Raw genomic sequence first — 22,587 nt, forward strand, 5'->3', positions numbered from 1 at the left:
AAAAAGAAGAGTAAAAAGACACAAAAAAGCAAGGCGCCCCTACAAATAACCAAAGTATGATAATCTTAAGAAACCAAGGAGGGAAGCTCGTGCGGATGAGGGTAATAATAGCCATAAACAAAAATCATTTCTTCGTTTTTCTTTTCATTTTCCTCTTTCCAACTTATCATACCAGACCATCGTATAGAGAAAGTGCAGAAACAATAGTCTCGTCTCGCTTGCTGCCATCCTTGAATTCCTGGATGTCTAAACTGCCATTCTCGTCCTTATCCATCATGCGGAAGATCTTTCTCACGCGCTTCTCGGGTGTGTCTTCGTCCTCGGGGAGCTTGACCATCGAGCCGACCTGGACGTTAATATGTCAGTAGAGAGCACTACAGACAGAGGAAGGGATTGCGAAGAAGCCTAAAATGGGGAAAAGGCGGCAGTACCATCTTGTATATCGCCTCAACAATCTTCAGCATCTCGTCATAGCTAATCTTGCCGTCCCCGTCAATATCGTACAGCTGAAACGCCCAATCGAGCTTGTCCTCCATCTTGCCACGGCTCGTAACGCTCAGGGCGCAGATGAACTCCTTAAAGTCGATGGTGCCAGATTTATCACTGTCGAAGACGTTGAAGACGTAGTCTGCAAAGGAACTTGGATCGCCGAAGGGGAAGAATTGGCGGTAGATCTTTTGGAACTCTTCTTTGGAGAGGAGGCCGGAGGGGCAGTCCTTGAGGAAGCCTGGGAAGTTTTGGATATGTTAGTGGCATGAGACTCTCTTTCAGCTTTCTTTCGATGGAGCGGAAGGAAATGGCGTGAGCGGAATTGGTAGGGAGGGGGATTCGTCGAAATTTGAGAGTTTCATATTCCGTACCCTTGTACCATTGCTGGAGTTCCCTCTTGTCGAAATGCGTCGACTTCTGGAGTTCGGCAAGCTGCTCTTGCGAGAGCTTGGATTGTCTAACGATCCACCGCAAAGGTTAGTGACAAAAGCGAGAAGCCTAAGATTAAGACGTTCAGGCCAGCCAGCATGACGCCCAAAGACTCGAGGAAAGCCAGGACTTGTTCGCGACGTGGACGCGGATGAGGGGGGCCAGAGGGACGAGAGAGACATGAACCCAGGCTAGCAAAGACGTGGTCGGTTCCCTCAGACACAACACTCCCCTTGTCCTCCTTGCGTCGGAGATAATGGTACGACTCGTAAAAAGGGACAGGGAAGGGGAGAGGCTCACGATTTTCCCATAATTACTCTCGAGAATCCGGACAGAAGGGGCGGCGTCAAAATCTTGGCCTTTAAATGAACTCGTGTTACTTCCGAAGTGGCCTTCTCTCTTTCTCGCTTCGCGGATTGCGGGGTGCTAAAGCCGGTGGGGTTGGTTCGATTTGCGCGCAGGCTATTTTGGGGGTTTCGCAGCAGAGGATTTGCAGGTTGTTCTCCTTTGGACTATCTTGAAAGGACAAAATCAAAATCGCCGGCTTTGTCTGGTGTGCTCGTTGTTGAATCGATTCGCGAGGCTTGCGGAAATGCGGGGGGGGACGAGAAGCAGAAAGAGAGGGAAGGAGGAGGTGGATGGTTGGTGGTGGTGGTTGTGGAACTTCGCGAGATTTTGCGACGTGAAACGGGGGAAAGAGAACTGGAACGGAAGGAGAGTATCGTTTTATGGTGGGGTTTTCTGGGGGGCCTGGCGAAGGAGCGATTGAGCTTTATGGGTAGCGAGAGCTTTTGGCAGGAGGCAGGAGGCGCTAGGGAAGTACGAAGTAGGTACAATTGTACCTTTTACAAAGCGGAAGAGAAGGAGAAGGAGCAGGAGGCACCAGGCAACTGGGCTAGAGAAGGAACTTGGCAGGGGAGAGATGGCTGAGTACAAGGTACATGTCGGCTGCGGCAGGAGACGGCACCGGGCCTGAAGATGTTGTACCGCCAGACACTGGCTTGGAGCCTTCTCTGCGTTTCACGTTTCACCGCCGACAGACAACATTAAAGGGCTGCTAAACTGATCTTGAACACGACGCACATCAACGGTTGGTCACTAGAGTCACAACAGTTTCGGTTCACCCAGCTCCATTCACCTGTTCCTCGCCTCGCACTCGATCGCAGCCTGGCCAACCCGGCGCAAGACTCGGATCGGTATTAACGGAGAAGGAGACTTGAATGGGGAGCTCAGTCTTGCAGTGGGGCGTCGAATAGAATCGCATCACCAGTCGGCTTCCGCTGGTAGGGGAGAGGGCCGGATGATTGGGCTGAGACTGGAACTCGAGCTCCAGCTGAGGCGAGGGTCTCCGAATTTGATATGGGTCGAGAGATACTCGGTGAGTTCGGAGTTTTTTGCCCTATTTTTTTCTTTAATCTCGATACTTCGCATTCATCTCAATTCCTGTTCAAGATTATAAACAGAGATGTCTTGTTCAGAGCGTCCAGTGATGGAGGGGTAATGCCCCTCCCTAGACCCTGGTCTCACAGCCCTGTCTTTGTCTCGCATGGTTCTGCTTCTGGCTTGGACCTCAATTGATGTCATTGGATCCCTGCTGCATGATTACCCGGGCCTGGGCAGATTTGCAAAATCGCAGCAAAAAGAGAATCGAGGCTGTCAAATCCGCTTTAGGAGAGAAGAGGAATCATCAAATGGAACCGGGCTGATCGGGCGACCGTTACAGCAGAGTTGGTACAGGACTACTTACAAAACTCTCTCTTTCCCGTCTCCGTCAAGGCACCGAAAGAAAACCGAGTACCCTGGTACATCCGCCGCTTGTACCCCCTTGACCCGCTCGCGACAAAGAAACAGGCAACTCCCCACTTTTATTGGCCTGGCCTCGGGGGTGGGTTCATCGACCGGCGCCAAAGCGGAAGGCACGGAGGCGTTGCGACGTTCTTCTGTCTTTGACTTGGCTCGATTGAACGCAACTCCATAACCGGACAGAGCGCAGGGGACAATGGATCAAATCTTTTCTTGGATTTATAACTATTATCAATCCACCCACTCATACTTAGCATTTCGAGACCAAACTGGAGTATTATTCAGAAATGAACGCCGAACCACGGAACTTCTCTCCTCTCTTCGTTGAAGCCTTGATTGAAAGTGTCAAACATCGACAACTCAACAACACCAGCCCACAAGTCGCATTCCTCGGTCGACCTCCTTCTTGATGTAGAACACCCTGCTTCGTCGAAAAGACAACCGATGGCAAATCTTCCCAAAAGAACCCTCCGTGCTCTCTCGCCATTGGCTCTCACATCCACACTACCCGGTAAGACATCGTGGCTGTGCAAAACAAGCTTTCATCTGCCTGTAAAAGAGGAAAAAAGGGACATTGGGTGTATTACAGACTAAAACCACCAGGCTGCAGCTGAGCCCCGCTCTCCTCTGACTTCTGATAAGCACGCTCAGCCTTGATCAGCATGGATCCTAGCCTGCAAGTTCGAAAATAAGGATCGAAGCTACCGAGGTACCCAGAAATGAATTGAGGCGTAGGGCTGACTCGACGAAGGGCTCAACGGGACGATGCTAAAGCCATAGTCGCCGACGTTAAGTCCACTCGGCTTGGTGTCTGGACCTAATGCCACTACAATGCCGGATCATTCATAGCCCTTCAGAGGTTGCCCAAGCTGAATCATGACTTTTATTGTCTATATGTAAGCTGATAGTTGGAGGTGAATCGCCCGCCTTACACCGGAGCTCATTTTCGATACCACATCCTAGTAACCTTTGTGCGTCGAATCTTCCTCTGCAACTGAAACATGCCATACAGCAAAGCCTCGCTCGTCGGCGGGCAACCGGGGACATAGACATCGACCGGCACGATCCTATCAACGCCCCGTACAACACTATAACTGTAGTGGTAATATCCTCCGCTATTCGCGCAGCTGCCCATGCTGATAACCCACTTCGGATCGGGCATCTGATCGTAGCATTGCCGGACGGCCGTTGCCATCTTGTTCGTCACGGTGCCGGCGACAATCATTACGTCGGCTTGGCGAGGAGAAGCGCGGAAGATGATACCGAGACGGTCTTGGTCGTATCGAGGCATTGAGGCGTGCATCATCTCGAGGCTGCAGCATGCGAGGCCGAATGAGAGAGGCCACATGGATCCGTTTCTGGCCCAGCTCACAAGCTTGTCGAAGTCGGTACTATTATCCGCGGTGGGACGTGGTCAGCTCGTTTTCCTTCTTTCTGGTGGGCAATAGGGTTTCATACAGAACATGTTCAACCAAGTTGAACGGTTTGACCTCACCGGAGACAGATCGAGTAGTTGGAGAAGCGCTATGTTGGACCTTTGTCGAGTGTTTACGGACACATGAATAACTATTCGTAAGACCACGGGATCCGACGTGTACGGATTTTGCTAGTATCGAAAGAGTCGAGGGTCTCGGGACGAAGGGATGGTCTGGATGACTGGCTGTTAGCAAGCGCCCCTTCTTGAAGAATGGGATCATATGCCCACTTACAAGCCATTGTTCCTGAAGGAATCAAAACAAAAACCTTGACCGTAAGATAACGGCAGGAGACACTAAATCAACCACATATTTACCAGGTCGAGTCGAGCTTATATGGACTTGGGTCGATCAAGCATTTGGTGATATTAGACCGGGAAATTCACACATTGCCTTTTTCAGCATGCGATTACTCGGTGTTCAACTCGGATATGGAAAATCGAGATTGCAAGACCTATCGACCTTACTTCTTCCACCTTACACGGACGCCTTTCGTTTTTTCGGGAGTCACATCCTCCTTTTCGGTAATAGAAGTGATTTTCAATATTGGTTTCTTTCTTCAAGAGAGTTGACAGTCCATCAATCTCTCCCACTGTTCAAATTCGTATATAAGGATCGCTTAACGCTTAACCGTCTAAGCGACTTAGTTCTAACCTACTTCCCAATCCTAGCGTCGGGAAAAGCACTCATCCCTCCAACCTCACCATAATCCATCATTTCCATATCCCTCCTTCTTTTCTCCGGAGCTAATGACTTCACCGAATCCCCGCGAGTGCCACATATGCCGACTACCCTTCCCCCGAAGCACCCCATCTCGCCAACATGAATGCCCCTTCTGTGCCCGGACCTTTCGCCGCGTCGACGGCGCCAAGCGCCATACTAGAACCTGCCCGTCCAGGGGCAACCGTCTTCTACCGCCGGATGCCAAGCGCGGGAGGAGAGTGCATTCTTGTGACGCGTGCTCTCGTGTAAAGGTTTCGTGCGACTCGAAGACGCCTTGCGCGCGTTGCTCTTCCCGGCATCTAAGTTGCACGTATGGCAGACTTTGTACGGATCCTACACACCTTGCCCAATCGATGCCCCGGGGGAAGCCTCCGTCTACGGATAAAAACCAGTTCCCATTGCCGTTCATGCTCGCCTGCACAGATCCTGCCATCGCCACGGTAGACGAAATCATCCTTACCAGGGAACCAGAACAGAGCCCTGGCCAACCAGCTTCATACCAGGATTCTTCGGACAATTATGATATTACCATCTCTGACACGATTGATCCACGTCTTTTATTCTTAAGTTTCATTGGCCCATCTTTCAGCATGGATTTAGATCGCAACGATACGGACGGCGAATATCTTCCAGGTAGTACACTAGGTCGACCAGATCCGGGCAATTCGGACGAGGAGCTCCGCGCACGAGTTAGTCTCCTGGAAGTAGGTTTTCGACAAGTCGCTACAGTAGATTCCCATATCCAGAGTTTTCTCGCGACAGAATCGTCGGCGGCATTCTTTACGGTTTCGAACTTCCGCGAGTGTATAGAAGTCTTCTTTCAGAGGGAGCAATTGCTAGCCACAATCATCCACAAGCCGACCTTTCGCCCTGACCAAGCGGACCCGAGCCTCTTGCTGGCAATTGCAGTCTCGGGTTCCGCGTATATTCATTACCGACAAGGAAGAAATGCAGGGCCCGCTTCCTTCGTGTTAACACTGCGTGAGATAGCCGAGAAGTACATCTTCCACCGCGTGGAACAATTGCTCGGTTCAACAACATCGGCCGACGCTCAGCAGTCGCTAGAATTATGCCAAGCGGCCTACATTATAGAAACCCTTCAGTCCTGTGTCAAAAATGCCAAAATACGCCAACGCCTCATTACCAAGTGTCACCCAATGCTTGTCGACTTGCTAAGAGACCTCAATATCATCGGAACCAGGCACGAGCCAGACCAGGATTGGACCATGTTCGTGCGCAAAGAATCTCGCATCAGGCTTGCTCACTGGGCTTTTATCAATGACGGATGGTTCACGCTCTTCTCCAACCATCCTCCTGCCATGACCTTCTTCGACATGACTGGCCATCTTCCATGCAGAGATGAGCTGTGGAACGCCGACCGTGCTGCAAGTTTTGAGAGTCTCCGATCCCAGGAGGACTTTAGTTCTAGCTTGCCGTGTCCGAAATTCCTCATCTCGGCATTACTTGGAGATGAGTGGACGGAGGGCACCGTGGCTCTCTTTCAGCACCTTGATATCAAACATTTCCTAGTGATTATATTCGGTGAGTTTTCCGTCCTGTCCTGCAGCATTAAAAAATAGTAAAAAAAGCTAAAAGAAAATGGACAACTCAGCTTTCCAACACGTCATGTTCCATTACCATACTTTAATGCTCATCGACAACGGCGCATCTATCTTGTTTCGTGGATTAGATCGGTGGAAGCAGCTCTGGGATAACGCCTTGAGCCGCCTCAACAGCGAAGAGAGAAAAGCACTTGGCCTTGTGAAATACTCCGCTGAGCTTGCTTTTCTATCCAGACGGATTGTTGAGGTCGCAAGCGCCAAGGAGGGTGGTACACAGCCAAAATACTTGCAGCGCCGCGTAACGTACGACACGGTGGCCTTGCACCAGTTCATCCGGCAATGCATCGGATGAATCTCCAGAGGCCACGGATTTGAAGAGATGGGTCGACGGGGCTTTCCCAAGACTCATTTCCTCGGGTTATGTTTGTGAAGATCGCCTTATAGATGTGGGCATGACAGACCCAAGCATGCAGACACACGGTCATGCAGAGGTCATTGAGGGATCTCTGTTTTGTGTCGAGCTCCTGAACATGGGAAATGTCAAGAAATATATCATTGATTTCGAAAGGAATGGCTATTATACCCTTTTCAGCAACACCCAGCGCCTTCATCAAAGTAAGAGGAATGAGAAGACAACAACCCGATTCCCCCTAACTATCTTTCGTTTCGTAAAGACCCGTAGTTTTCCATCACAAAAGCAGAAAAACAAACCCGAAGAAAAAAGGATAAACTCAAAATGCCAAACAAAACGAGAACAGGAAAGAAAAAACAAGCGAAAACAGAATGCCAAACATGCATGCAATAAAGAAACACAAGACAGAAAAAAGAAGAAAAAAAAACCTCATCCCACCACAGCCTTCATGCTCAGACTCTCAAGGAAACCGCCGAGATCCTCCTTCTTCACCTCCACAACGCAATGCTCAAAACTGTCCACCCTCACCCTCGCCCCTGTATCCGAAATAACATCATTAAACGCCGTCCCGAACCGATTCAACCCATACCCCCTCCCCTTTCCTCCTCCAACATCATCCTCATCCTCAGAGTCGTCCTCTTCCGATTCCGAAACATCCTCGCCCTCCGACTCTGTCTCAAGCTCCTCGTCGTAGTCCTCCCCAGCAGCCTCCTTCGCAGCCTTCTTCTCCTCCCTTATCTTTTCCTTCGCCTTCCTATCCGCCTCGCGCCGCTTAGCTTTTTCCTCCTTCTCCTTCTTCCGCCTCTTCGCCGCCTCCTTGTTCAGAAACACCGTGTCTGGCCCGCCGCCGCCGCCCGTGCCCACGACGACGTAGAGGCCTTGCTTCTCGTCTAGGCTGGCCACCACGAGCGGTGTGCCTCGCCCGCCGTGGGAGAGCTTACCCGTCGCCTCGCGCTCCTGCTCGAGGAGGGCCTCGCCGATCCAGAGAGCCAACTTGGTCAGCGCCGCGGGGTGGTTGAAGAGTGCGACGTCGGGTCCGTCCTTGACGACGCAGAGGCGGAAGGCGCGGAGGTGTTTGATTTGCTTCTTTTGGATGAGGGATGTCCCTGTGCGGTAAATGGCGCGGTGGAGGAACTGCGCTGTTGGGAGACCAGCTTTGAGGGAGTCGATGCTAGAGACATGGTGTTAGCAAATAGCTGTAATCGTAGTAGAAAAACAAAGGAAATTGCTCGTGGGCCACGGTTAACAAAAACTTACTCATCCAACGCGTCGTAGGCTTCCCAGAACCGAGAAACCCACTCCTCACTCCTCGCAGCCAGCGCATCAGCAGCACTCTCCTCCACAATCTGTGATGAGGGACCACCCGCGGGAATGGCATGACCACCATCCCCACCGCCACCGCCGTGCTTTCCAACTTCCAGCAAGGCACCGATGACGACACCAACATCCTGCGCCGACAACGTCGCGCGCCAGCCCCAACTCCTCACGAACCCCCAACCGTCCTTCGCGCCCCCACGATCCTTTCCGTCCGTATCTACCGACGGCACCATATCATCGAGGTTATACAAAGACGCGTACTTTAGTAGTTTAGCGCGCAGCTCGCGCTTAAGCATCATGTCCATGTGCGTATAGCTCTGCTTGCACTGCACGAGGCTAACACCCATCTTAGCAAGGAGCTTATGCAGGCGCTTTAGCCCCGTGTCACTCCACGTCTTTAGGCGCGAGAACAGGTACGGCGAGTGCAGCATGCTATCGTACAGGGACCAATGGCGGATGAGGAGGAACTTCGGCTCGGGAGACAACCGGATGCTCGTGTCCTCGGGGCTGCTCGCCGTCGTCGGGATGATGCCCGAGTTTTCGGGGGAAACGCGGCCGTTGGTGACGTCTGGCGGGTTGAGACGTCGGACTTCGTCGCGGAGGAGTTGGCGGATTCGCGCGCCGCGGATGCCGAGCCAGCCAGCTGCTCGGTTGCGTTCGTTGCCGCGCACGGGCACGGCGATGCCGGCTGAGGAGCGGCCGTAGAGTTCCATCGAGGTGACGCCGACGATGGCGAACCATAGGAGGTCGTTGTCTTCGCGGCCAAGCTCGGATGCGAGGGAGTACATCATGGACGATATGGGTTCGGAGAAGGACGTGCCCATCCTGTAGTACTTTTGGATAATGGTTTCTTTTTCGTCTCTTAAACGGAGGAATTTCCGCCTTAGAGCTCTCGCTGACGGCTGTTTCGTCCTTGTTGGGGGCTCGCTGTTGACATCGGCCGAACTCGACGTTACTGCACTTTGCTCCCGGATGGATATTAGACCCCTGCCCTGTGGCCGGCGCGGTGATTCTGGTATAGAGCTCGACTATAATCAATGGTTAGTAAGAACGAAGACAGTCTCACAAGAACTCTAGGCTTGTCGTTGTGATAACATACCGAGTTACTTCTCCGCCTCTGCGCAGGCCTATCCTCCTCATCGCTAAATTCATCCTCCTCACGATCTGACCAACTTTTCCTCTTCCGCCCCGCACGCACCAATTCGTCCTGTTCCTCTTCTTCTTCCTCCTCCTCGGCCTCACTCTCCTCCTCGGTCTCGCCCAAGTCGTCCCCGTCATCATCCGCCACATCGGGCATATCCAAAAGTGTCAAATACGCGTCTTTCTCCGCCTGCAAATCATCCTCAATATCCCCGTCGTCAAAAACTATTATCCCCCCTTTTCCCGGCTTATACGCCTTCTCTATCCTTCCTCCCTCCGCGCCGCTAGGAAACCTAGACTCTGTTTCCTCGGCGGTAGTGGGATCAATCGGGAATCCACCGAAAACATTGGCCAAATTCCACGGCCTATGCGCGTCTAGAAGCCAGACCTCAACACCACTAAACACGCCATCCTCCTGCTCGAGACCCAAAAGACTCGCGAGGTCCGTCATGCCGCCAACGCCTAGACACACGACGACACCACCGCTACCACCTCGACATTCCATCATGGGCTGTACGAGCCTCTCTCCGGCGCGCTCGAGGTCCGAATACCCCGCGATGGGCTGGATTTTGTGCTGGATGTAGTCATGCTTGAGGAGGCGCGTGAGGATTCGGCAGGCGCAGAGGGCGTCGGGTTCGAGGGCGACCAGGATGAGGACGGGCGGAGAGAGCGGGTGGCGGGTTCTCTGGAGGTGGGTATAGAGCTTGGAGATGAGAGAGCGCGGGAGATACATGGCTCACTGGGTCAAAGACGCGTCGTGGGCGAGAGAATTCGGTGGGGTCATGGGTGGTGTTGGTTTTCTGAGGTGGTTGTTTTTCTCGTCTATTAAAGGGGTGGAATTTTGGAGCAAAACTGGTCGGTGCTTATTCGTTCTCGGCAGGAACACGCTCGCGAATATGGTGCAATGAGGCTTCGTCCAAGGCTGTAAACGCGGTGTGGTCTATCTAGGAGGTCGAGGGAAATGCAGGGAGTTTAACAGACTAGCGCGTCAGTATACAATCAATGAGAAGCAATGAAAAAAGCAGAAGCGACACTCTTGAGATTGAGTGCTGGAGTAGGAGGCTCGAGGTATATGGAGGAATTGGAGAAGAGGGTATTATGACAGTCTGTTATAATAGAGCAGTTTGTCGGTTGGGGGTAAATATCAAGAGAGACGACGGTGGTGGAGATATTAACGACTCAACAGGTACAATTGCAGGGACAAAAAGACGGTGTTTGTCAGACGCGGTGCAAGACGCGACGAGGAAGGACATTTGACGGGTAATCCCGTCAATTCCTCAAAGACCCGCAATATTTCTAATTGATGTGCGGACAGTTGTCGACAGATGCGATCATTTGACTTATATTCAACTCAACACAAGAACAGCTTCAGCGGACTCGCAAGCAAAGGTGAACAACCCTCCCCAGCATGGTCCGTATTTCATGGCAGAAAATGCTTTACGCCCTGCTTCTCCATGCCCCCGCACTTGGCCGCGAAGGAGCCGTGGCAATGGCCTTATCGCACCCAGGGCCGTACCTGAAATGACTTGTGAGCTCTGAGTACAGGATTGTCAGTTGGATGTGCAGCCATTGGCTCGGATTGATGCCTCCCTCAGCGCCTCGATAACGGCGAGACTCCCTGGTATTATGAGACGGATTCATGGGCGGATCTAGAATACCCCCGGCATAACGGCCTGGGCCTCGCCCTTCTTTGATTTCCAGGACTTTTCATGCAGGTTGATGCCTCATCAATTGGACAGGACAACTTCTCTCCGAGACGATGACCCGTCGCGGCCCATGCAGTCGGTTTCGGCTTGCTGTTGGTGTGATGCGACCCTTGTCACTCCACACAGAATTTGCCGTTGCTGGTACTTCACACCGAGATCACCAACAGCACACAGCCCCCAACTCCCCCCCTCCTTTCACCAGGCTTTGGGAGAAGGGGTAAAGATGTTAGATGTTACAGAGGACAGCGCTTAAATGTAAATATATATTTCCACTAATTTACCAGCGAGTATCTTAGCAGGATCACCGATTTTCACTTCGGCGCTTGGGCGTACCAAGCTTGGTTATCGTTTAACCACTCCTGGGATATATCGTCAGAAAATATGGCCAGCCCATCATACACGCCGGCTCAGGCCCGGCAGCTAGTAGACCAGATTGTTAAGAGCGCTGGATACGTTCGAGAGAGCAGTCTGGGTACAATGTCTCCGGAGGTGCGGCGTGAGGTAGAGGAAGCTCTGCTCACCAAAGACAAGCAAATTGGCGCTTCCGTGCTGACGTGCGTAAAGGCCGCCCAGTTCTTGAGAGCTTGCTAACAAGTGTCATAGACTCGCAAAAAACCTGTACACCAGCAATGCTCGGTTCGTTTTCGAACTGCTGCAAAACGCCGACGATAACCAGTACAGCGCCGCCTTGCGAGCTGGGAAAGCTCCCTTCATTGCATTCAAGGTCTATCACGACAGGATCGTGGTGGACTGTAACGAGGACGGCTTCAATGAAAGAAACCTAAAGGCCATTTGCAGCATAGGCAAAAGCACGAAGACCGGATCGCAGGCATATATCGGTGAGAAGGGGATTGGGTTCAAGTCGGTATTCATGGCAGCGTGGAAAGTGCATGTACAATCGGGTTCTTTCTCGTTCAGTTTCATTCATCGAATGAATGACTCCGGGATGGGAATGGTGAATCCTCTCTGGGAAGAGCCTGTCGCCACGCTACCCCGGCCATTGACCAGAATCACCTTGTTTCTTCACGAGTACCAAGATCCAACCGAACTCACACGCCACCGGGAGTTGATTCGGAGGCAATTCCGCGAACTCGATGCTCCTCTCCTTTTATTCTTGAGAAATATCCGGAACATCAGTATTTTCTTCTACGATGAGAACGAGGTCGAGGAATGGGCCGTGAAGTTCGTGCAGAAAACAGACTCAATAGCTAACCGTGAGATCCTGGAGACATCGGATCCCCTGGCGAGCTTGGGGACCCTTCCCAAGAAGCGAGTATATCACGTCACGAGGTACAAGGCGACAAACCTGGCGAAGAGTGAGAACAGAGCCTTGACGGCCGCGGAGGAAGCGAGAAAATCTTACGCAACCTCGGAGATCGTTCTAGCCTTCCCACTTACAGCCGACTCCAAACCAATCATCGAACCTCAGAAAGTATTCGCATTCTTGCCAATGCGCTATGTGGGATTTAATGTATGTGCAATCACACCTAGCTTTCTCTGTCGCACCTAAAATGTCGACGCTGTATTGACGATCCTACGCAGTTTCTCATCCAGGCAGATTTTGTCACGCAAGCCAACCGCGAGGATGTCGTAGCGGATTCCCCCAGAAATCGCGGCTTGATCAACAACATCGCCAAGGCCTTCATCAAGGCTGTGTTGGAGTTTTGCGAACACCCAGATCTTCAGTACACCTGGATGAGGTACCTCCCTACAGAGGGGTCACACCACTGGGACCGTCTTTGGTCTTCTCTCGTTGATAAGATCAAAGACCTCCTTGAGGACGAGTCGGTTCTGCGAACTCGTGATCGCGGGGAGCTACGTCCGATTTCCGAGCTAAGGCGTCGCCTACCTGTCCATAATGACCAATTCGGGGCTCCTCTGCTCCAGGATTCATATCCCGAGCTGTACTTGTCAGATAAGTACCAAAATAGCGATATTGATGTTCTGGAGGAATTCGGGCTGTCAACCCTAATGAGGCTCGAGATTGTTGAGTTAGCAAAACGCGACCTAGCCCGCTCCGATTCACGAATTAGAAATTCTTCCATGACCAGTGACTGGCACGGAAGGGTCTCGCGGCTACTCAGCATACCGTGGACCCTTAAAAACAAAGAACTGGGGAATCGCAGCAGAGCGGCCACCCGAAAGCTTCACCTAATTCCGCTCATCAACGGATCCTGGGCCGCGGCAACGAAAGAGATCATGTGGGCCGATATCAACGGCATACCAATCCCACGAGATTTAGGTTTGCGACTGGTTTGTCCAGATGCGAAGGAATCCGACGAGAGGAAACGCCTTTTCGACTATCTGGGCGTGCAATCTGCGTCCGCCCAAGTCGTGCGCGGGCTAGTTTTCGACAAATATCGCCGCAACAAGGCTACCATAGATATCGCAATGTCGAAAGAGCACCTAAGATTCCTATATCTTACGGATATACCTACCGCAAAACTGAGTAAAGCTGAGAAGGATGTACTTGCAGTTTTCGACTCGATGGGAGCCATGGTGATTCCCAGCCTGTCAGTCGTTTACAAAGAAGACAACCAGCCTTACGGGGCGTATCAGTTACTAGGCATTATAGGAGCTGTCTTAGCCAGGGTTTCCTTTCTGAATTCCGCCTATTTAGACGATCCTCCCGAAAAGCCCTCCGGTGGAACGCTGTCCTGGACTAAATGGCTGCATGATGTTCTCGGCATTAGGCGTCATGTCAGGCTCTATGACAGCAGCTCGAAATCTCTCTCGGAGGAATTCCAGTATATCAAGAAACACCGCCGGGACATGTTACTCGGTTATCTGAAACATGTTTGGCCGATAGAGGGAGATTTAGTGAAATCAGACGAAAAAGCCCTAGATATACTTCGCGATACTGACATGCCCAGCCTCAATGAAGATAGTGAGGTTTCTCCGTGCGAAGCGCATTTGCCTCTCCAAGAGCTCCGCCGTGTTTGCAGAAGGTTCACCGGTGGAGATAAGGCATATTTTCTTTCTCTCCCGGATTTGGCTGATGAGATTGATGACGCGGAACTTCTTGTGAGCTGGGGATTCCTGGCAGTTGACCTTGATATCGGATTCCGAGATGACTTGGACTTCCGACTGAATCTCATTACTATACTCCAAGATTCATCGGACAAAACCCCAGCCCCGGAGATATCTCTCCGAGCAGCCTCCCTATATCAATACATAGAGGCTGCTTGCGTTGCTTCAGAAGACCCTTCGTCTGCTCGGTCTCGGGTCGAGTAAGTTGGCCTGAAGCTCTCCGGCTTGCTGTTCTATACACCGGCTAATAATTCTATTAGGCAGGACTTTCAGCTATTCGATTGTATCTGGATCCCGTGTTACGACGGCGAAGACATCCAGTCTAAATGGGTTGATAGCCACAAATGCATCTGGGACGGACCCGACTACATGATGAGCTACAAACCACTCAAGGCGTTGTACAAAAAGGCCTTTCAAGGCTCCGCAGTGGATATTGACGAACTTGGTCACTTTTTCCAAAAGACCATCGGAGTGGAGAACATTCGGCACAGCCATCTCATAAAGGAGCTACAATTGAGGAAGAAGAATGAACACCTCGCTGATCCCCAATTTATCATTGACTTGTACCGGTTTTTGCACGAGCTTATCAATATTGAAGATGATTTTGCTAACTACGTCAGGTAAGTGTTCCACCCTGTCTCTAAAGCTCCTCGGGCCACACGAGGTCCTTGTCACATACTAACACAAATCCCAGGGATACCTTCGAAAAGGATGAACTTATTTGCGTCAAGCGAAAGGGCTCGGTCACATGGCATCCTCCAAGCGAGTGCATCTGGTCAACCATGACTGATATCGAGGGGAAAGTTGCTATTAACTCCCAGTACGAAGACCTGCAGGAATTCTTCACGGCTACACTCGGCGTCAAGGCCGTGGACTTATCGATGATCCACAATTCTCTATTGGATATAAGCAACAAGAGCCCATCGGTGGAGAGGGTGAAAGAGCTCCTCAAGGCGTTTAATTCTCTTCTCGGTCGCGAAGAGAACCCTCCAAAGCCTAAGCGCCTGCGTAAGGCCAATGTGTTTCCCGTCCAGGCTCCCAACGGCGACTGTACTCTCTTGTCAGCTAAATCGTCATTTTTCATTGCGGATCGAGAAGACTCTTGGAGCGTGTTTAAGGAGAAAGCCAACCACCTCGCATTCTCATTGAATGATGTGTGCCGCCTAAGACCTTTCATCATCTGGGCAGGCTTAGAGTCAAGATACCTGTCACAGAGAGTCAAGGAATCGAGCCGGGTAGTGGGGGATGTTGCAACTCCAATCGGTGATAGGGAACGCGATTTGAAAGAAAAGGCTTACGGACTCCTTCGGTATGCACTATCTCCATCTCGACGACTAACAAGCTTTATTCTGATTTTTTTTCTCATCTTTTTAGGCTAGCGAACAAGTATAACAGCCCCAAGTATGAAGCTGACCCGCAAGCTTTGTATGATGTCCTTCGCAATATCGCCACCATGGAGTCCGAGGGCGTCTCCTCGACTCTTACGTTGGAATTAGACGGAGAAACCTTCGATCATGAGCTCAGCAGGAGCGACTTGCACTTCGAAGAAACGGATGGACAACTCACTGTATACGTGCCACGGGATGCGGTCGACCAAGACGTTTGTTTCCGAACGTCCCTACCGCGCCGTCTACTATCCTGGCTCATGGATCGACCAGCGGCCCAGGTGTCTGGGATCCCCGACGAAGAAGCAGCCCTCCACCTGCTCAATAGCATTCTGAACTGCCGTGTTTCAAGCTTGCCGTGTATCTTGACAAGGGAAGGAGTTCCCGTGATTGATATACCTGAAGTAATGCAAGAGCGCACCGCTCCTTCAACTCTAGCGGTGGAGTCCCCACCAATCACTCCCACGCGACCAAGCCGCACACCACAGAACATACCATTAACGGGTTCGACGACCGTCTCCGTATGGACACCGCAGACTGTTTCATCGTCGAGCAACGATTCAGGAGTCCCTACACCCCTAACCAACCGCGGTGACGACTCTGACGAGTTCGGCGAGGACACGGGCTTTGGAACGCCATCTTATTTCGTACGATCACGTATAAGCAGCACTGTCCGCGATTCGGGATACCGGGATCTTCTCACCAGGGTAGTAAGCGCCGCCCGCCGCGCAACATTTCCGGATCTTGGCCCTCCGGACGGGTTGTCTACTGCGCTGCAAAACCTCTCCGTTGGCTCAGATGTGGCTAGCACCGTGCGCTACACATCTGATTGGGAGCGCCGCGTTAAAACGGGTGCAGCAGGGGAGCTTTTCGTAAGTAAAACTGAAATCTGCAGAACGATAATCAGGGGCCTAATCCATAGAAACAGGTATTCGAGCTGTTATCCAACCTCGAGCCAAACTTGCCTTCATTCGGCCGTGGAAATTGGAAGAGTAGGATCCGACACTACGTGAAAGTGCATCCGGAGTATGCAGACCTGTCCGATTTCACAGAAGCGGAGACGTCGGATATCGTTTATGGCGATGAATCCGGAACTCTCACTTCGCTGATGATCCAAAAGGGCTATCTATCTAGCACCCATTGGACAGGGAAATCGCCTACGTACTACATAGAGGTTAAGACAACCACCGGGCCATGCGCTACTCCTTTCTATTTTAGCGGTGGTCAACATGCCAGGGTGAGTGCTACATCCACCGGATTTCATGACGATGGCGGGCTTCGATTACTGACGTCTTGTAGATGCAAAATATGACCAACGGTCCTTCCGGGGATGCCAGGCAGGATGAGATTTACGCAATTTTCCGGGTTTTCGATCTAGGAAGGGGTTCAATTGGGCTCAAAGTCTTTATAGATCCCGAACGACATCGGCAACGGGAAGTTCTGAGCTTTGTGTCGGATCAGTACACGGTTTTGCCAGGCCCACGGTATTACACTTCATGATAGGAAACCTGGCGTTGTATAAGATTCAATTTTGTTTTCGTTTATATATCATCTCGTTCCAAGGTGTGCGATCTTGTTGCAGTTGACTCGAGCAGAGATTGCCACGACTCACGACTGCTCATTGAATTTGATGTTGTATCAATGCCCATACTTATTTAGCCTCCTACGGCTTCCTATGAGAGGTAAGTCGAAGTGAGAGGTTGCCGGTTTTAATCTAGGCACGAGGATCATATCGCCCAGTCGCTTGTCCCATTGCTTTCTAGATGCCTAGGAACGCACGCCAATTAGTATCGCCGCAAGACTCCGATGTATATATCTTAAAGAGCAACCTTTTTCTCTTAACAAATTATAGAGCTGCATTAGGTCTCATCATGATAATGAAGTAAAACAATCCTTCAACTAAGACGAGATATTCCATACTTCTCTTCCATATCAACGAGAAGAACTTACGACACATTATTTGGTTAAAAATTAGGTCATTAAATAATTTGAATATTTACAGAGGTCTATATATACTTTAGAAGCAAATTTCAATAGGCCTCCTCGCTCAGGAAGCCTCAGCGTCCCGAACAGTCCAAAAGTCGTTCTCACCTCTCGTCCCCGGAACGAGTGAAGACCCGACTTGGCGCGTCCACTCAAAGTGGAGATCACGAACCGTCCCGCTTGCTACCCTATTTAATGTGCCCACAAAGGGCAAGAAAAGAGAAAAAAAAGAAAATGAGAAAAAAAAATGAAACTGAAGAATCTCTGCACTAGCCCGGAATCGAACCGGGGGCTAGTCGAAACTGTGAGATGGCAACGACCAATTTTACCACTAAACCACTAGTGCTTGGATGTGTTGTCTGATCCTCTCCTCGCCAGGATCTATATTGTTCACCGCATGCATCCTGAAGGCAAGCATCTCCTTACTTGCTCTTCATAGACCTATTCGTCTCGTCGCAAAGTTCTTTTTCGTGACAAAACCACGAAACCCCCGGTCGTCGGGGCCGCATGGTTGAAAGGTGCCATGGCAGTGTTCGTGGCGTACGCCGCGCGGCGGTTCCGATAAGGGTTCCTCGAGAGCAGCATATAGTTGGTGCTGCCTGATCAAGACTATATAATATAACTTGCTCTAGTGGGAGGCATAGTCCTCTTCGACTGGGCGGGTATGATTTCCCTCCTACACAGCGACTCAACGGAATAGAAGAGTTTAAGTTCGGTTTGAGAGAACGGCGAGCCTGTTTCACTCGGATAGCCCTCCTCGAGTCAAAGGGTGGGTCATCGAGGTGAAATCGAACCACTGCTTAACAGCGTTTGCATCGAAGATGGCAGTTGTGTTGAGAGGGGGCGTTGTCACCCTATGCAATCTCTTAAGGTTGTTCTTTCCTTCCGTTCGGGGTCCTTCCGCCGGCAATGCTTCCGGTCCATATTGGTCGAGGTCCCATGCACGCACACGTGGCTCGATATAGTGGATGTTCACGGTGTCTTATTGCCGGCTGGGTGTTGTCCAAATGCTAGAAGGGGTCCATAGTGTCAGGGAGGTGGTCTCGCGAAGCGTTCCTCCGGCTCAGCCGATGGCCGTATTCCATTAATGTGTCTCCTAAGATGAGCAGTCGCAATACCCGAGTCCCTAGGGGGCGCCATAACATCACCATGCCAATTCTCCCTCTCCCTGGCCTCAACAATGTCGTAATCCGAGAGAGCGCTATCTCCGTCTCTTGACACCGTAACAGCCCTCGTCATTACTACCGAATTCCCCATTGGCTCGGCGCTCCCGTTCGGTTCGGCGCTAACGTAGGATACGTATCCGATTCCGGGACGTCCCGCAGGCCGATCGCCCAGTTCTAGATGGAGCCCGTCGGCGCCGCTGAGCGTACGATCACACGAACTGCCGCTGGTGGACCCGTGCATCATGTCGACGAGCTTGTTGAGAATGCTGAACTCCACCTTTAGCTTGACGCTGTAAACAAGTCCCTTATATGCCGTCTGCACGCTGTAGAGGCCAGAGTACTCGAGTCCGAGGAGGGTTATATCCAGCACAACAACGACGACGTTAACGACTATGAGGTGGGTCATGAGGTTTCGCCTGCTGCTGCTGCTTCGGATTTCCCTCTGGGCGCGCATGAGTTTGGTCGTCTCGATGATGTATAAGCCGGAGATAATAACCTCCTGGATGAAGAAGATGGTGACCTGGATTTTTTCGTAGACGGAGTAAGGCTTGATGAAGGGTTCTGGGTTGGACGAATTGGCGCCATACACCATTACAATAATGGGGACATGGCAAATAATGGCGTTGATAATAATCATGTACCGCACAGCGCGCAACACCTTCCTGTCATAGACAATAAGGTGAAGCCGCGAATAGAGAACGACGGACTGTCCCGTAACCAGCGGGATCCAACCTATGATAATCAGGGTAACATAGAGCCAGCTATGGCTATTGTACTGCAGAGCCTTAAGGAGGAACCCGATGACGTACGGAGCGATGGCCCAGGTGGCAACGAGGAAGCTCCAAAAGTACAGGCCGCGGCGTTTCTTGAAGGTCGCGTAGATGATAAAGTTGAGCTCGATGAAGTTGTACAGCGCGATGCTGAGGAAGACGACGATGAGCACGAGATTTCCGGTGCTGAGCGGAGGGTCTTGGATGGAGATGCCTGTGTCGCCGATCGCCATGGCGCGGTATTGAGATCATTCCCTAGCCCATGTAGGGAAGAAAAGGAAATTCGTCGGAGGGCACCGGAGGCGCGTGGTTGCGAATAAGGAAGAAAGGTAAAACGGCATTGGGAGTGTATTAAACCATCAGGAACGCACGGAGAAAGAAGAAAGAAGAAAACTATCGCGCCGGAACCGTGCGGCAATGCTCATCTCAATCCTCAAGGAAGGAAAAGAGGAGAAGAAAAAAAACTTGAAATGAACGTAGACCGGGGTAAGGCAACAGGGCAAGGGGTCCGGTGACATAGCTTCCCATCTTGTTCTTCTCGATTAAACTTAGCTGGCGACTGAAAAAGTTCTTCCTTCCCTCCCCCCCTCACCGGAAGGTGTACAGAGTTCCGGGATTTCAACGCCGGACATCCCGCCGTCAATACCGAATTGGTAGTGGCTAATAGGAGGTGTTATCCAGCGTTGTCCATTGTACATGAGCACACAGCCAACCCAACTGCGCACATGAAGTAGCGGAATTCGTGGAGTAGCGTCGAGGTTAAAGTCTGGGGGAAAAAAAAAAGCCAAGCACGCGAAGACCACGGTATGGCCACGGGGGAAAGCTGAAAATGTGCCACTATCTCTTGCCCTAGCTTCCTCCGCTCCAATAAGCCGGGGGCAGCTTGTCACCCCTACGCCGAACAGAGTTAGAGTCATTACGTGAGACGCCGATCTACACTTTGCTTGGAAGTGAGCAGCCACGTTCATGACTTCCGCTCTCTCGGAACCCTTTGACTTGTCGTTTACTTCGTAAACCGGAGGAAGGAGTACTTCGTACTGCTGGCGACTTACTTCGTATGGAACCGGGTCCGGAAACTGTGGCGGCTGCTATAATTTCTCCAGAATATATAGATCTTCGCTCGGGCAGCCTCACCCTTGTTGGGGAGTTGACAACGCCAACGTTCCGCCCACACCATCTTTCCAGCCCTTCGGGAAGAAGTTGACAAGGCGGGAGAGGCTGATATGAAAGCAGCAACCTATCTAGAGCTTGAAAACGTTGAGAAGTCCAAGTTCATCCGAAGAACGATGTCTCGGAGTATACGAGACGTCATCGAAGTCACGTTCTCGTAGCACGCGTCATCGTTCCATAACTCTGTAACTCAGGACCTCGAGACTGACGCCGCAAACGTTTATCCGAAGCCGAGCCCGATTCTCTCGTAATGATCATAAATCGGTTAGAGTTATAAGCTAGCACGAGTAGTTTTGTCGTATCGGAGAACTCTTAAATCCAATAGATGTCGGTGACATTTGATCGAAGATTTAAAGATTCCGCTCATCCGCAAGGGATTGAGTAAACTCGCGTGTCGAAGGTTAGAAGGCGAATTTAGAAACGTGGACGAGAACCTCCACTTTCCCGAGAGTTACGATCGTGGCTATCAATGCATCGGTTCCGATCGCAGTTGTGAAGATTAAACAATCCGCGATCTGGGCTAAACTTTCCACGGACCCCAGTTTTTAAAACGTCAAAACGTAGTAAGCCTTGTTCCGCAAAATCTAAACTCAACGTTCTCTCACGAACCCTTACTCGAGCCCTCGATTTTTATTTCTTATTTTATTTCCATTTTTCCACTTGATAAATTCGGCTTGTGGCGTTGAAGTGCGTGGGAGAAGAAAGAAGCACCCCCGACTGGCAGACACACCACCAAAAAAGTGTGACGGGGCAGAAAACCATCACACCGGTTCCTCTCCGACCCGAACCTCGCCTTGCATCTCAAAAAGGGGAGTAACTTGTTGAGCCCACTGATCTCTCCTCCGATTCGACAAACACGCCCCCCGGACTTCCCGAATGACTCTGGGCTTGACCCAAGACCTCGGACTTGGGCAGAGTTTTCCCTTTTCTTCACCAACCAGCGCGATGGGCGGGAACCCGACACTCTGGATGCTGAAGGATCAACAACCAACAGGCTGGCGGTAGGGATGTGGCGTAGACAGGATAGCGATTTCTCTCGGTCCCAACAGTCCGTCTCTCGAAGAAATTCTTTTTATTAACGAATACTTCGTAGAAAGAATAGAATAAACAACGGGGACTTTCAGCTCCATTCGGCTCGACGCCGGGGGTACTAATTTTTTCTCTTTCTTCTCCTGGTCCCTCGTCGCTCTCTATTGTTTCTCTGTTTGGCCCACTTAGAGCCTCCCAATCCAACGACGAGGCAGCCACATCGTTACAGTCATTTTACGATGTGGTCAAGCATCATGGGAGTGATGATGTACGAAGTACAGGAAAACAAGAAGAGGCGGAGGGGCGGTTCGTCGACATGAATAAAACAAGACGTATTATGCGACCGCCGACACCAACATCGTTACATCTCTCAAGGATCTTTTGTTTCCCATACACAGGAAGATTCCCATTTATTGATGGTGTTTTCATTTTCTTCTGCGTCCCCACACCGCAGAGGGAGGGAGGGAGGGAGGGAGTTCACGTTGGTCTGGAAGGACTATTGTTTCTGCATAGGGAGCGTTGCATTGACGGAGCCGAGTGAGGACAATGGGCCAATACAGATCATGATTTCATCTCGCTGGGCCTCCCAACCACTCCCCTCCCTCTCCTCTCCGCTCACCGGATGGCGTTCAGTTCATGCATTCTAGTTGGAATATAAGGGGGGAGGGTCACGAACCGGCCGCCTCATGCTAGTTTTTCAATGGGCCATGTCGGTCAAAGAGCTTGCCATCATACTATTTCCCGAGCAAACTTTTCGGGGCATGGGTGTTGACCAGCTAATTTCTTCTTTTCACCAATGGCCAGGTAAATGTAAATGCCGACACGGGACGGGCCAGAGATCCGACTCGGACACACAAAGGATTTCCCATATGTCCCAGAGCCAGTCGCCGTGCAGAGTTTGGACGTGGAACCGGTCAGCTGGGTGTCCTAGCAGGTACACAAAACTCGCCCCCTCTCCTTGTAAACCGAGGTCCCTAAATCAACGCAAAGGGGGTGTG

General features: G+C 51.3%; 4 protein-coding genes and 2 pseudogenes across 4 annotated transcripts; 2 read left to right on the forward strand and 4 right to left on the reverse strand.

Moving 5' to 3' along the window:
• Positions 1 to 166: 166 nt before the first annotated feature.
• On the reverse strand, positions 167 to 1,229 carry SAPIO_CDS7044 (uncharacterized protein; the record flags this gene model as incomplete). The annotated part of the gene is made up of 4 exons (XM_016788986.1): positions 167 to 346; positions 432 to 727; positions 861 to 946; positions 1,219 to 1,229. 4 exons carry the CDS (start codon positions 1,227 to 1,229, stop codon positions 167 to 169), a joined length of 573 nt encoding a protein of 190 aa, XP_016640813.1.
• A 2,432-nt stretch (positions 1,230 to 3,661) lies between these two features.
• SAPIO_CDS7045 lies at positions 3,662 to 4,027 on the reverse strand (annotated as a pseudogene; the record flags this gene model as incomplete).
• A 2,049-nt stretch (positions 4,028 to 6,076) lies between these two features.
• On the forward strand, positions 6,077 to 6,833 carry SAPIO_CDS7046 (uncharacterized protein; the record flags this gene model as incomplete). The annotated part of the gene is made up of 2 exons (XM_016788987.1): positions 6,077 to 6,461; positions 6,532 to 6,833. The coding sequence occupies 2 exons, from the start codon at positions 6,077 to 6,079 to the stop codon at positions 6,831 to 6,833; spliced, it is 687 nt and encodes a 228-aa protein (XP_016640814.1).
• Positions 6,834 to 7,322: 489 nt separating this feature from the next.
• Positions 7,323 to 10,083, reverse strand: SAPIO_CDS7047 (putative sna41 protein; the record flags this gene model as incomplete). The annotated part of the gene is made up of 3 exons (XM_016788988.1): positions 7,323 to 8,064; positions 8,151 to 9,238; positions 9,310 to 10,083. The coding sequence occupies 3 exons, from the start codon at positions 10,081 to 10,083 to the stop codon at positions 7,323 to 7,325; spliced, it is 2,604 nt and encodes an 867-aa protein (XP_016640815.1).
• A 1,354-nt stretch (positions 10,084 to 11,437) lies between these two features.
• SAPIO_CDS7048 (uncharacterized protein) lies at positions 11,438 to 16,971 on the forward strand (the record flags this gene model as incomplete). Its single annotated transcript, XM_016788989.1, has 9 exons — positions 11,438 to 11,610; positions 11,660 to 12,527; positions 12,599 to 13,803; positions 13,930 to 14,286; positions 14,347 to 14,706; positions 14,781 to 15,395; positions 15,461 to 16,343; positions 16,400 to 16,708; positions 16,771 to 16,971. 9 exons carry the CDS (start codon positions 11,438 to 11,440, stop codon positions 16,969 to 16,971), a joined length of 4,971 nt encoding a protein of 1,656 aa, XP_016640816.1.
• Positions 16,972 to 18,483: 1,512 nt separating this feature from the next.
• On the reverse strand, positions 18,484 to 19,623 carry SAPIO_CDS7049 (annotated as a pseudogene; the record flags this gene model as incomplete).
• Between the last annotated feature and the right edge of the window lie 2,964 nt (positions 19,624 to 22,587).

This window comes from Scedosporium apiospermum (assembly GCF_000732125.1).
Source record: "Scedosporium apiospermum strain IHEM 14462 chromosome Unknown SEQ_SAPIO_0110, whole genome shotgun sequence".
NCBI classification, from domain to species: domain Eukaryota; kingdom Fungi; phylum Ascomycota; class Sordariomycetes; order Microascales; family Microascaceae; genus Scedosporium; species Scedosporium apiospermum.